Below are 13,208 nucleotides of genomic sequence, written 5' to 3' on the forward strand. Positions count from 1 at the left end.
GCTGTCAGCTCAAACAGAATTAGGAATGCTAAGACATTCTTTTACTTCAGTTCTTGATGCTGGTATCCAGTCTTTGTCATGGCTCAGTCTTATTTTCTGACTTTAAGGAAAGTATTAACCAGTCAGGTCTATTTTCTTTCAAGAGAGAACCTATCACCTATTGTAGTGGAAGTTCGTTTTGAGAGTAATGTGAGGAAAAGTCACTGAGTATTTTTTTTTCTGGATAAATCTAGTGGGCTCTACCTGTACCATCCCTCCTAATACAAAGAAAAGAGAACACTAGCTATGATGTAAGCATATAACAGTTTGTCATTATCAGAATTAAAATCATTGCTGTTTTTGTATTGTTAACTAATAAGGAAATTATAGTTCATACTAGTCCCTGATTTTTCTATATTTTGTTGAAAGTATGTGTGTTTAACAAAGTGTAGTAACATAAATGTAGAAGGAATAAGATAATTTGATCAGTTGTATTTGTATTTATTTCATTATTGCACCTTGAATTAAACTTGTGTTTAATTTTGATTGTATAACAGCAAAAAGGACTTTAGATTCACATATTTAATTTGTTCTCCTTTTAAGATGGTTCCATGGGAAAATTTCCAAACAAGAAGCTTATAACTTATTAATGACAGGTAATTGTATATTCACTTGCCTTTTCTAATATCTTTATTAAAAAAGTAAAAGAGAAAACCAACAATTTATCATCTGTTTTGCCTTTAGCACTAATTTGATATTTATACGTACTGTAATTTCTTGCCCACCACAGAGAAACTAGTGTACTTCTTATCTGGTGTTTTTTAGTTGAATACATATATGCAGTATAAAATTCAGTGACATGTGTTTCTTTCTGTCTGAGTTCCCAATTTCTTCACTAGAAGCAGCACCAGATGAGAGGTTTTTTTCTGTATTTTTGTAAGTTTTCAGTGTCTGCATGTATCTCCCTTCCTCACTTCTGCATGCACCCCTAAACATACCCCCTCCACACACATTCACAGGAATGTGCAACACACTTTTTTCATGTTAGAATATATTTTGGGTGATCATTGCATATCTGCTTATATAAGTTTTCATTATTCTTTTGAATGGCCATAAGCTTCTGTTAGATAATTATGGTTTTTATATATCTATAGAGGAATATTGTGTAGTTTTTATTTTTTTGCTCTAGCAGATGTTCTTGCATTTATCTTTGTGTACTTGTGGAATTACAGAACTGTGCCTTATTTAAAATATATTAATTTCAACCTTTCCTAAAACTCTGGTTATAGAGGTATGTAAAGTAAAAATTGACTTATATTGTGGGTTTATCATTTAAATTAGAAACAATCCTGTCATCATTTATCCTAACATTTAATACTGAATTAATTTAACTACAAAATATCTCTTGAGTAAACCACACTTTATAAGGATTTGAGACCAGTTTAAGCCATAATCTACAGTTGAGAAATATTAGTTCTTTAAAAACAACCAGTGTTTGATAGTTTTTGTATATGGTGATTATTAAAGGTGTTATCTGAATTATTGTTTTGAATTACAGGAATTGGAGTTTAATATAATTAATTCTTGGCTCTTTTGAAAGAGTCAAGACAGTTTCAGAGGTGTTTGATTTTCTTGTGAGGATGTAGGTTAAGCAGGTTAAAAATAAACATGATGATGCTGCATGGTAGTAATAGACACCAGACCCTCAACCAACATGACATGCTATCAGCCTTGAGAGTGGAACCAAAATATTTATTTTAATGAATTTACTGAATTTTGAATATAAGTTTATATTTTTGAACTTGCACCATCAAGGACTTGAAGCACTCATTCTTGTTTTAGGCATTTCAGCTTGAAAAGGAGCTAAACTTAATTTCTATACGTTACTTTTTATTTCCTTTGGGTCATGTGTTCTTTTAAGAATCTGGTGATATTTTCCCCTGAAAAGTGCACCTAAGCACTTGCATGCATAATTTTGGATGAATTCCTATTCTTTGTATTGAACATGAAATTACTTGGTAGTAAGTGTCTTGGCTAGATGATTGGAGCTGTCGATAATTTACATGAAAATTACATCTCATATTCTAAGTGTTCATTGTGTTTTCCTAAAAGCAATCAAGTTCTGATGTTTCCTGTTTGATTAGTACTTAAGACAAAGAGAAAACTAAGCATTTTAGTTTTAAGAGTCATTGCCTATCAAAGATATCAAAAAGACTTCCCTAAAATTAGTGAGAAAATCTTAAAATATGATAATTTATTTTTATGTGACTTTTCAGGTTCTTACCTATTAAATGAAATGTAGTGTACATGTACTGATTTTGATGAGGTGTACACATATTTCATTTTTAATCAACCTTTATAAGCTTTGGCACTATTTTATTACAGTTGTTACTTTTTTTTTAAATGTTTGTTTATTTTGGAGAGAATGAGTGGGGCAGGGGCAGAGAGAGGAAGAGAAAGAATCCCAAGGGGGCTCTGCACTGTCAACAGAGTGTGATGTGGGGCTTGATCTCAAGACTGTGAGATTGTGACCTGAGCTGAAATCAAGAGTCAGACACTTAACTAACTGAGCCACCTAGGTGCCCCTATAGTTAGTACTTTTTCATGTTTAATCAGAAGCATTGATTAAATAGAGTATTCCTAAACAAAATTTACTGTTTGTAATTTATTGACTATTCTTACTAAGAGGATTTACAGACAGTATGTGGCCATTTTACCCCATATTCTCTGCCCATGGTTAGATTATTCTTTCCAAGTTATGACAGGTATAGACATTATTAACTAGAAATCACTGCTGTAGACTTCTGTATTTTTATGTGTTACAGAAATGCAACATCATGGGCGGTTGTGACTCATAAACTAGAAAATACAAAAATGTGTTAAAATAGTCTTTATTATAAAGCAAGTTCCTGGTGAAAGTTTATGACTTTTGAATGTACTTTATAATTAGGATACTTAACATTTTTTTTTCTTTTTTATTTGATAATTAGGAAATAAAACTAACAGCTTCATTTTTACAGTTGGCCAAGTCTGCAGTTTTCTTGTGAGGCCTTCAGACAATACTCCTGGTGATTATTCACTTTACTTTCGGACCAATGAAAATATTCAGCGATTTAAAATATGTCCAACACCAAACAATCAGTTTATGATGGGAGGCCGATATTATAATAGGTAAGTTGTGAGAGATTTTAGTTATCTTTTACTTTTGGCAAAAATAGTTGAAATTTTAATAATGTAGTATATCGGATTCAAAATTGCATAAAAGTTTCTTCTTAAAATTTAAAATTATAAGGCCTTCATTATAATTTAGTAGTAGTCATGTCCAAGAATTCTTTAGACAGGGTCAAACATGAATATAAGTTAATAATTGATAATTTGTTTTCTTCTAAGATAATTTATGTTGTTGATTATGCACAAACTGTTTACAGAAAATTTGCTAAGTCCTTATATTGTCTGTAGGATAGCAAAACATCTGTTCTAAGAAAAAGAAAATATTTTACATTCTCTTATCAGTGAGACATTTTAATAGGAAAAAAGGTTCTTAAAGAGTAAACAGAGACTTGTTACAAATGTTAGTCATGTAATTGGTTTGTTCTCAAGTTGGTATTTCTTTGTTGTAATTATTGGATCCTACTTGTCGTTTTTAAAATTCTAAGTAAACTTGTTGCTTATCCCAAAATTCAGAATGAACTTTAGCCACTTGATCAGAAAAATAAGTTAATAGAGAAACTGTATGATAGAATCTTAGCTTTTTAAATTTTTTTTTTGTATATTAGAAAGTAATCTTTCATTCCCCCCGCCCCCGAATGTAAAGAATTTCCTATACTGATAACTCTAGAGTGGCATTATCTTCCTCTTGGAAGCTTTCGTAAACTAAAATGGTGCCATTTGCCTAGGTTACTCCCTTAATACCACAGCAATATTTTCCATTCTATTTAGAATTTCTCTTAATTCCAGCTTGACCTCTGAGTGTATAGGGATTCAGTAGGTGGTTCATCTTAGAAAACAATACAAACAAAAAACAAGTAGAACTTGCTTGCCTAGGAGGCCAGTGGACAGTGATAAGATATCAAATGGAAGATGTGAGTCTAGTAATTGGGATCCTTTTGCACACTTCTTATAGAAAAGCTGCTTGAGTGGCTTCTGTATTATAGTTCAATCTAGATACCCTCACTGAAAATCCACCTAGCTGCACTTTGAGCTCTATATAAAGGTCAGTTAATTTTTCCCATTGTCCAGTTTTCTAGGGATTTGGAATATATAAAACTCTAAGCTGAAAACATATTCTTAACTAAATTGATAAATGTCTGTCTGGAGACTAATTTTAAAGATAAAATAATTTACATAGATATATTTTCAGGGAAGTTTGTTTACTGACTCAAACTTTGTTATTATGCACATTCTGCAAAGATGAAAATTCTTCCTGCATAATGGAGGATGTCTTTTTTATTGATAAAGAACTGAATGAAATAGGAAGAAAGAAGTATTTGAAGTATATTTCTTTCTAAATTATTACAAAATTATTAGTCTGCTTGCAAAATGATGAGTCAAGGGGCGCCTGGGTGGCTCAGTCAGTTAAGCCTCCGACTTTGGCTCAGGTCATGATCTCGCAGTTTGTGAGTATGAGCCCCGCGTCGGGCTCTGTGCTGACAGCTCAGAGCCTGGAGCCTGCTTCAGATCCTGTGTCTCCCTCTCTCTGCCCCTCCCCCACTTGTACCTTGTCTTTCTCTCAAAAATAAACATTAAAAAAAAGACTTTCATAAAAAAAAAAAAAAAAAGCAAAATGATGGCTCAAAATTTTTTAAGTAGATACTAATTTAGTGGTTGTGATCATTCCCCCAAATTTTCTTTTTAGTTTTATTTATTTGATAAAGTTCAGGAGTATTGTTGTTTCTAGTATTAATGTTAAAAAGTTTTTTTTAACGAAAGCTAGAATTATGTAAATCTGATGCCTGAAAAAATGCAGTTTTACAGTTATTTTGGGAATAGATATTTCAGCATGGAAATATATTCCATTTCAACATTAGTGTCAGTAATAAAGTAACTCTTGGAAGATACACGTTTGTGGGACACCTGGCTTGAGACTCAGTTGGAAGAATATGCGATTCTTTAAAATTTTTTTTTTTAATGTTTATTTATTTTTGACAGAGACAGAGCATGAGCAGGGGAGGGGCAGAGAGGGAGGGAGACACAGAATCTGAAGCAAGCTCCAGGCTGTAAGCTGTCAGCACAGAGCCTGACACGGGGCTTGAACTCACAGACCGTGAGATCATGACCTGAGCCAAAGTCGGATGCTCAACCGACTGAGCCACCCAGGTGCCCCACAGAGTATGTGATTCTTGATCTCAGGGTTGTTGAGTTCAAGCGCCACATTGGGTATAGATTACTAAAAAAAAAAAAAAAATCTATATATCTATATCTATATATCTATATATCTATATCTATATAGATATATAGATATATAGATATATAGATATATATAAACAACAAAAAAAGATACAACTTGGTGATTAGCAATGATTATTTAGATATGTAAATATAAAATGGGAATATCCATTAAATTTGTGTAACAGAGACATACTCTACTGTCTTCTCCCCATTAATTCTACATTAGCTTTTTGATAAAGAGATAACACTTAAGTCTGTTTCATTTAGAAACTGCTTTGTTGAAATATAACCTTAACAATCCTATATTAAAACTTTTAGAAAAGCGGGAGAGTCATTTAACAGCAAATAAACTTCAGCAAACATTTATTAACTAATTTTCTTTGTGAAATGTATTGTACAGCTCCTGTGCATATTCATTAAAGAGAAAAGTCTATGAAGTACAGGTCTATGAGAAAAGATGGTAGGCTGACTGATGAGTTCTGAGATGTAAACATGGACATAGGAGAGTCAGTGGAAAGAGGGTAGTTGAGATGGTGATGAGAAGGAAGAGGGAGGTAGGATTTTGGTCAGACCTTAAAGATTACTAATATTTATCTAGGGGTTCAAGAAGAGAGAGAGACACATTTATTAATTTATTTATTAAGTAAATTACTAAAATGCAAGTATAAGACATAGTAGTATCTCTAGAAACTCACATTTATTTTACAAATCACCTTATAGTGAACATGTTTTAGTTTTCTGAGATGTAAATCTGTCTGATTTCATGTCTAAAACCTTTATGGAATGTCTAGGAAATTGTGGTTTGTTGTGTCTCCCTTGATTGTTGTTTTAGGTATATCTGGGAAGAATATGAACTAAAGTAATTTAAAGAAATCTTGAAAATCCAACTCATTGGTAAAAACATATCTGGTTGTCACACACTTTTAAATTTGTTCTTGGGCAGTCTAAAGTGTACTCCATAGCAGTGTCTTGTTCTTTGAGCTCATGGACAAGAATTGTATAGTGACACTGACATGATCCACAGGATCAACTGCATTTTACACTTAGAAACCTTTTAATATTTGCTATTTCTCATAAATTTGATGCTTTTTGCTTCGAACCACATCGTCATCTCTGTAACGGTATCTGTCTTCACATGTATTCTTTTCTGATTTTCTTTTTCTTTTAACATTTTTGGATTTGTATGTGGTATTACATATTTTCTTTAAAAGCTTGTAACCATCCTTGTCTTTTTAATGTTAATACATTTTTATGTGTCTCATTTTGCACCTCTCTCTTCGTTGTATAAAATGCTGCGTCTGGGGCGCCTGGGTGGCTTGGTCTGTTAAGCGTCTGACTCCGGCTCAGGTCATGATCTCACAGTCTGTGAGTTCGAGCCCCACGTCGGGCTCTGTGCTGACAGCTCAGAGCCTGGAGCCTGTTTCAGATTCTGTGTCTCCCTCTCTCTCTGCCCCTCCCCTGTTCATGCTCTGTCTCTCTCTGTCTCAAAAATAAATAAATGTTAAAATGCTGCGTCTGGTATTTAGTTCATATACACTCATAATTGTTTTTTTATTAATCTTTTCAAGTCTTCTATTTTGCTGTTTTTAACATTATATGTGGTTTAAATTAATTTTGTAGTATAGCAAAGTTATTTTATCTTTGGAGATCTATATATGTATATATACATGTGTATCTTTTTGTGTGTGTGTGTGTGTGTGTGTGTGTGTGTGTGTACACATATGTCTCTAAAGATAAAATGTATCTTCCAATTCTGTTAGTAGGGAAAACTGTGGAAAAAATCAAGCGGAAGGTTAAACAAGATCTGTTTTGAGAAATGTTTGCTAGCTGTCCCCAAAGTACCCATTCCTCCAGTATATTAAAGAATAGTTTAAAAGTGTAGGATTTAAGTATTTAGGCCTACTGATTATACAGAACACTTCTATATTGAAAAAACTCATTATACCATGCTAAAATCTGTGTTAAAATACATTATATAATGTCATTTTATTTTCAGCTTTATTGGTAAAATTTCCCAAATAGTAGGAATATTTTGTAGCATTGTTTATAAAAATTATGAGTAAGCCTTTCCTGTTGGAGCAATAATCCCACATGTAAAATCAGCTCCTAGTCTTTTGTTTGTTTCTGCTTTTACCTGCTGTGAATATGTTTTTTGATCTAAGTTCATCTGATTGTTATAAAAGCAGAATGTAAGTGTTCTGAGTATAAAAATTCTTAAAATTTACTTGAAGTCAGTACTTTATCAGTTTTCTCAATTGCTCTTTTAAAAGTAATGCTCTTTTAAAAAAATGGTAGACTTTTATTCTTTCCTAACTTGTAGTGACTTCTTGAGTATATGTATGCAACATTGGAATCTCTGATTCAGGTTTTTCTGACCTGTATACCAATTCTTGATTTTCTAAAATAATGTGACTATTATAATCATATTTACTATTAATGTATTTGGGTTATATGCTTGGGAAAAACGCAAATGGATAATCCTTGCTAATAGGGTTTTTGTGTATTTTCAAGATTTGTATTTTTTATAAGACAGATTATGTCAATATTAGTTATTTTTATTTTTAACAGCATTGGGGACATCATAGATCACTATCGAAAAGAACAAATTGTTGAAGGGTATTATCTTAAGGAACCTGTACCAATGCAGGTCAGTGTTGTTTTTCTTTTTGCAATAATAAGCATTTTATTTTAAAATGCATTTTTGGTAGTATGTTTTATGCACACATTCACGCATTTAAAATTGGATAAAATTTAAAACTGCCATTATTCTGATTGTTTCAGAAAGTAAATTGTAAGAGAATCACTTGGTTTTTATTTATGTTGGTTCTAGCCTTGGTGCCTTTTTGAGAATAGAAGGAGTGCTGGGGCAGAAGCCAAGTGTCAGTGGGTCAAGGAGTGAGTTTGTTGGAGGCAAAAGTGGAGGCAGCAAAGATAAATCACAGCTGGGCTTACCTAGGTGAGCTTGGTAAATAAAATAAAAATGATGTCTAGAAGAAGATACAGGGCTAAGAGAGGTTTAAACTTTTTATTTCATTGTTTATTTGCCTATAGGCTTACGGGGAGAGAGTTTCGAGCACATGTGTATACTCTGGGTAGAGCCACTAGTAAAGAGGAGAGTGGGTGAGATGTACTGGCAGTACCTGATGTACAAGGTCTTAGGGAAGGCAAGAGTGGTTCACATCCTCCACATAAGAAGAAAGATTGGTACTGAACAAGAGGGCCTGTTGAATATTAGCTGCTTAGTGCATAGGGTGATTGCTTAGTCTGTTTATTTCTTACACTTCCTAGAGAGTGTTGGGGAAAGCTTGTGGCAGAGGTTAGGAACAGGTATTTTGAAAGAGTGATTAAGAATATTCCTATATGGAAAATGGAGGCACTGATGCTTTAAGGATATAAAGAAGGATTGTAAGAATTTTCAGTTACCCAAATAAACTTCCACAGTATTTGGTTGTGTCTCTAGCTTCTCAATTTTCCCTCCTCCTAACACGTTAGTTTCAGATGGCTGTACCTGCTAGTCATTACAGTTGCTGAGATGCGGTCATTATCTGATGCTTAATATTAATTCAAGAATCATCATCATCTTGTCACACTTAATATAGCTTCATTCCTCGTAGAATGCATGGTCCACGAGAGCAGGGATGTTGGGTTGTAGTCCCAGTGCCTAGAATAGTACCTGGCATGAGGTATTCAATCATTGTTACTGAATGAATGACTATGTGCTCCCCAGTTGGAAGAGCACTCGCTTCACCCCCTCTGTATTATCACTGATGTCTCTTAATCTCATTGTGCTTGCTGCTGTCTTCATGTCAGCCCCTTCCTATAGGCCTGTGTAAACACTTCTAGTTGAAGATCCATCTCAAGTTTCACTTCCTTCTTGACACCTGCCTAATTACTGCAGTCAGCACTGATGTCCTGCTTTCTATGGCAGTTCTGGCAGACATGGGCTGTTCACTGCACTTAACGAACATTAACACTAACTTTTTTTGTTTATTTTAAATAACATAGTATGGTACATGTTTTCTAGAAGCACTGCTCAAGGTCTTTTTTATTAGGGGTCAGAGGTGTCTTTACCTGCAGATGACAGATTCTGCCACTGCATCCCATTGCTATGTCCTGAATTCTGATTCACATTGGATGTTAGATTAATGATGGCTTTAATTTGTTTTAGAGGTCTACAGATTTTATTGTGTTGGCCTACAGATTAAGTCAGACTTTTCCCATCTTGAAATTGTGCTTAGGATTTATTGAATTTTTTTAGAAAAAATTACTTTTTAGAATAAAAAAGCAATACATTTGGCATCTAGTCAAACATCTAGACATGTAGACATCAAATAAATTTAGAATAAATTTGACATCTAGTAAATGTTTGTACCTAAGTTATAAGGTTGTTTTAAGAAATTACTTCATGTAAACAGTCTGCCTCACGCTTGAGTTGCTGTTTAATTACTGAACAAACCCCAAATTGTTGTCCTTTGCAAAAGTGCCAATTAATGCATCGGATACTTCAGAAACCAGTGCTAATTACAAGGCGGTTTGATTACTACATAACAATGATTAAATGCTATTTGAAGTCTATTTTGGGGGGCCTGGAGTAAAAGTAGGTTACTGTAGAAGTTTGGGAATCTTGATACTTAACTATGCTTCCCAGCAGGATTCTATAAGAGAACAGAAAGGGGAGTAATCTTTTATTATTGAAAAACTGATTAGCTCCCTCTCACTAAGGGGACTCTGCATACCCTCACCCAGAGTAAGATGCTGGAACAGAAAGAGTAGAATCCTAGCTAAGTCTGCTTACTTTGTGGAGCTAACACTTCTCAAGACAGACACTAGAAGAGAAGGAGCCTTTTGAGAGAATGCAGCCCACAAGAAAATAGCCAACATTTTTTAAGCACTATGTTTTAGACACCGTTCTTAAATGTATTAATTTAATTTTTTCAACAACTTGATGACGTTGCTACCGTAAGACAGGGAAATTCAGACTGGAGAAGATAAGTAAATTATTTAGGGCGTCAAGTTATTCTTGACTCTTCTTTCTCTCCTATGCTTTGTATCCATACTGTCAGGAACACCATGCTGCCTCTGCCTTCCAAATAAATCTAGAACATGACCACCATCAGAATCTGACTTTCATCTCCCTGTTTCCACTTTCACCCCTTAACACTGAATAATTGTCAGAGGGATCCACTTAAATTGTGAGTCAAATCATTTCACTCTTCTCTTTAATATTTGCATATGTTCTACATTTCATTCAGAGTGAAAGCTAAAGTCCTTACTGTGGCCTGGCAGACTCTTAGATGGTCTGCCTTTGGTTCTCTGAGCCTGTCTCTTTCTGCCATCCTTCTCTCTCACTTGTGTTTGTTTACTCATGCTGGCTTCTCTGCTATTTTTTAGAATATGCCACACTCTTTCATGTATTAGGATCTTTACTTCAGCTGTTTACTCTGCCCACAAATGTTTTTTTAATCAAATATCCACTTGCCTCATTCTCTTATTTCTTTCAGGTTTTGCTCAGAAGTTAGCTTCACAGTGAGACTTGCCTACACACCTTATTTAATACTGCTACTCGCCCTTACCATGTAAAGCACTTAACAAAAGCACTTAACATTTATTAACTTATGCTTTATTTGTTATGTTTATTATCTTTCCTCATTAGAATATAAGTTCTCTGAGGATAAGGATCTTTGGTTTGTTCACTGATGTATCTCAAAAACTAGAGCAGTACCTGGCACTCCACACACATTTATTGAATTAAATGTGATGGAGCATTTAAGACTTCTCCAGAAGTGTGTAGAGAGTAGGCCCTGAAGCTTTCCCTCTTGTCATCTAGTGTTTTATTGGAACTGGGAAAGTGAATTTGTGTTCTTGGTCATAGTGTCATCTAATTTATTAGAATCCTTTGGGAATTGTAAATTAGTATATCAGTCCCTGCCATAATACAATTTAGAAAAAACCTATAGAGATTGTCTGGAAGTCATATGTTTAAATCTTAATATTAGTTATACATCGTAAATAATTGACTACAACTATGCCCCGTTCCATAGCCAATACTAAATATTATCATTATTGAAATAAAAGACTGATAAGTACAAATCTATATAACCAGGAACGTAGTCATTACTCTTTATCATCTGGGTCCAATGTATCCTTTTAAATTTTTAATTCTGAAGTCATTTTATGAATAATTCTTAGAAGTAGGAATAAAGGTATAGTCCAAAAACAGTTACTAGAAAATTCATTAAGAATTTAAACATAGCAAACTCGAATATTTTTCTGAATTTCCTTGGTTATAAAGGCTTACATACTTGAAATAGGCAGCTAACTTAACTTACTGTCACGCGTGGACCTGGATATTTCCATCTTGTAAATCCTAATTCCAGATTTCATCTCTTATCAATTAGAGATGCAGTACATCGCTAATCAACTCTTGCCTATAATTACTCTGATTCTTCTTCCCACACTTTCACGGTCAGAATCTGATACTGATTCCAGATGTAGATATCTCTCTATGGGTTTTAGTTTGTGATTCTTGCTGGTTTGTCATGTACTTGAATGATCAAATGGAATATACTTTAAAAACTTTCGGATGGCTTATAGTTTTGTTGGTAGAATACAGTGTTCTCGACTCCATAAAGGTAAAATATTTTCCTGTTTAGATTTATAAACATCAATTACAATGATAAATATGGTGAGTTTAAAAAATTCTACAGTTACCTTTGGTTACAAAGTACCTTTTGTGTGCTTAAAATTACCTTAAGTAAATCTTGGTGCACAAACATAAACATTTAAAAAGCCCTTATTTCTTAAGATCAAAATAGAGCAATCTAGATTCTTGTCACAAAATATTGCATGATGACATCCTTCCTACTAAATGATTGACTAGATAAAAACATCGTATTTCCTTTTTTTCTCTTAGAAATGTATGATTTACTCAGTGCTTCTTGAGTTTGATAAAGTTCACCGAGGATACTATCATCTTCTCAAAAATCAATTTTATCATCACAGTAGATTCCAAAGTGCTGCTGCCTCTTGGCATTCATCTTAATCTTTCAATAATTGTCAGACATCTTCTCATGTCAGGTTTTCCTCTTTGCTAATATGAGCAGAATATTAGGAGTTCTGGGCCATGTTCAGTGTAAGCTAATATAAAGATAACTTAGATGGTCTTACATACTTTTTTGAAAGATGCTGCAACACTTGGCAGCACAGTCAAAAGACAACAACAAAGGGTGAGGCAACAGAGATGATTGATTTCACTCTTGCATCATCCTCTAAGCCAAACGGTTGGCAAACTGTTTTGTAAAGGGCCAGATTATAAATATTTTAGGTTTTGCGGGCCACTCAGTCTCCATCTCAACTGCTGAACTATGCCTTTGTAGTGTGAAAGCAGCCACAGACAAAACATAAAGGAATGAGCGTGGCTATGTTTTGATAAAACTGCATGTCCAGAAACAGGCAGTGGGTTGGATTTGGCACAGGGGCCATGGTTTGCCAACCCCTACTCTTTAGCATACTTGGGAGTTAATTGCTGAATAATGATGAAATGGTTCATAAGATGATGAGATAGCAGAATGTTTCAAGATATGGGAAGAATAAGATTTGTGAAAATCTCATATCTTAGATTTCTAAAAAGATCATATGGACCCATAAGGTCTCTTAGAAAAAAAGTCATAAAATCTTAAGCCTAGCAAATATTAAGAAGTGCTCAACAAAGAAACTAAAAACTGAAATTGAGTCCAGTGGATCCCAGTGGTAATACTGATGATTGATTTATTTTGGAAAGATCATTTTAAAGACACTCTTTATATTCTTCCTGACATCAGAATTAATTTTGTTATTTGGGA

General features: G+C 33.9%; 2 protein-coding genes across 3 annotated transcripts in view; both read left to right on the forward strand.

Annotated features, from left to right (window-relative positions):
- The window catches only part of LOC125935814 (cytochrome c oxidase subunit 7C, mitochondrial), a 994,084-nt gene that overhangs the window by 590,782 nt on the left and 390,094 nt on the right, over positions 1 to 13,208 (forward strand). The window lies entirely within an intron of this gene.
- The window catches only part of RASA1 (RAS p21 protein activator 1), a 115,133-nt gene that overhangs the window by 71,400 nt on the left and 30,525 nt on the right, over positions 1 to 13,208 (forward strand). Inside the window, exons 7-9 of the mRNA XM_049649773.1 lie at positions 583 to 635; positions 3,000 to 3,150; positions 7,936 to 8,014. Coding sequence (XP_049505730.1) covers positions 583 to 635; positions 3,000 to 3,150; positions 7,936 to 8,014 — 283 coding nt within the window. The remainder of the gene's footprint in view (positions 1 to 582; positions 636 to 2,999; positions 3,151 to 7,935; positions 8,015 to 13,208) is intronic.

The sequence above is a fragment of the Panthera uncia genome (genome assembly GCF_023721935.1).
Source record: "Panthera uncia isolate 11264 chromosome A1 unlocalized genomic scaffold, Puncia_PCG_1.0 HiC_scaffold_17, whole genome shotgun sequence".
NCBI classification, from domain to species: domain Eukaryota; kingdom Metazoa; phylum Chordata; class Mammalia; order Carnivora; family Felidae; genus Panthera; species Panthera uncia.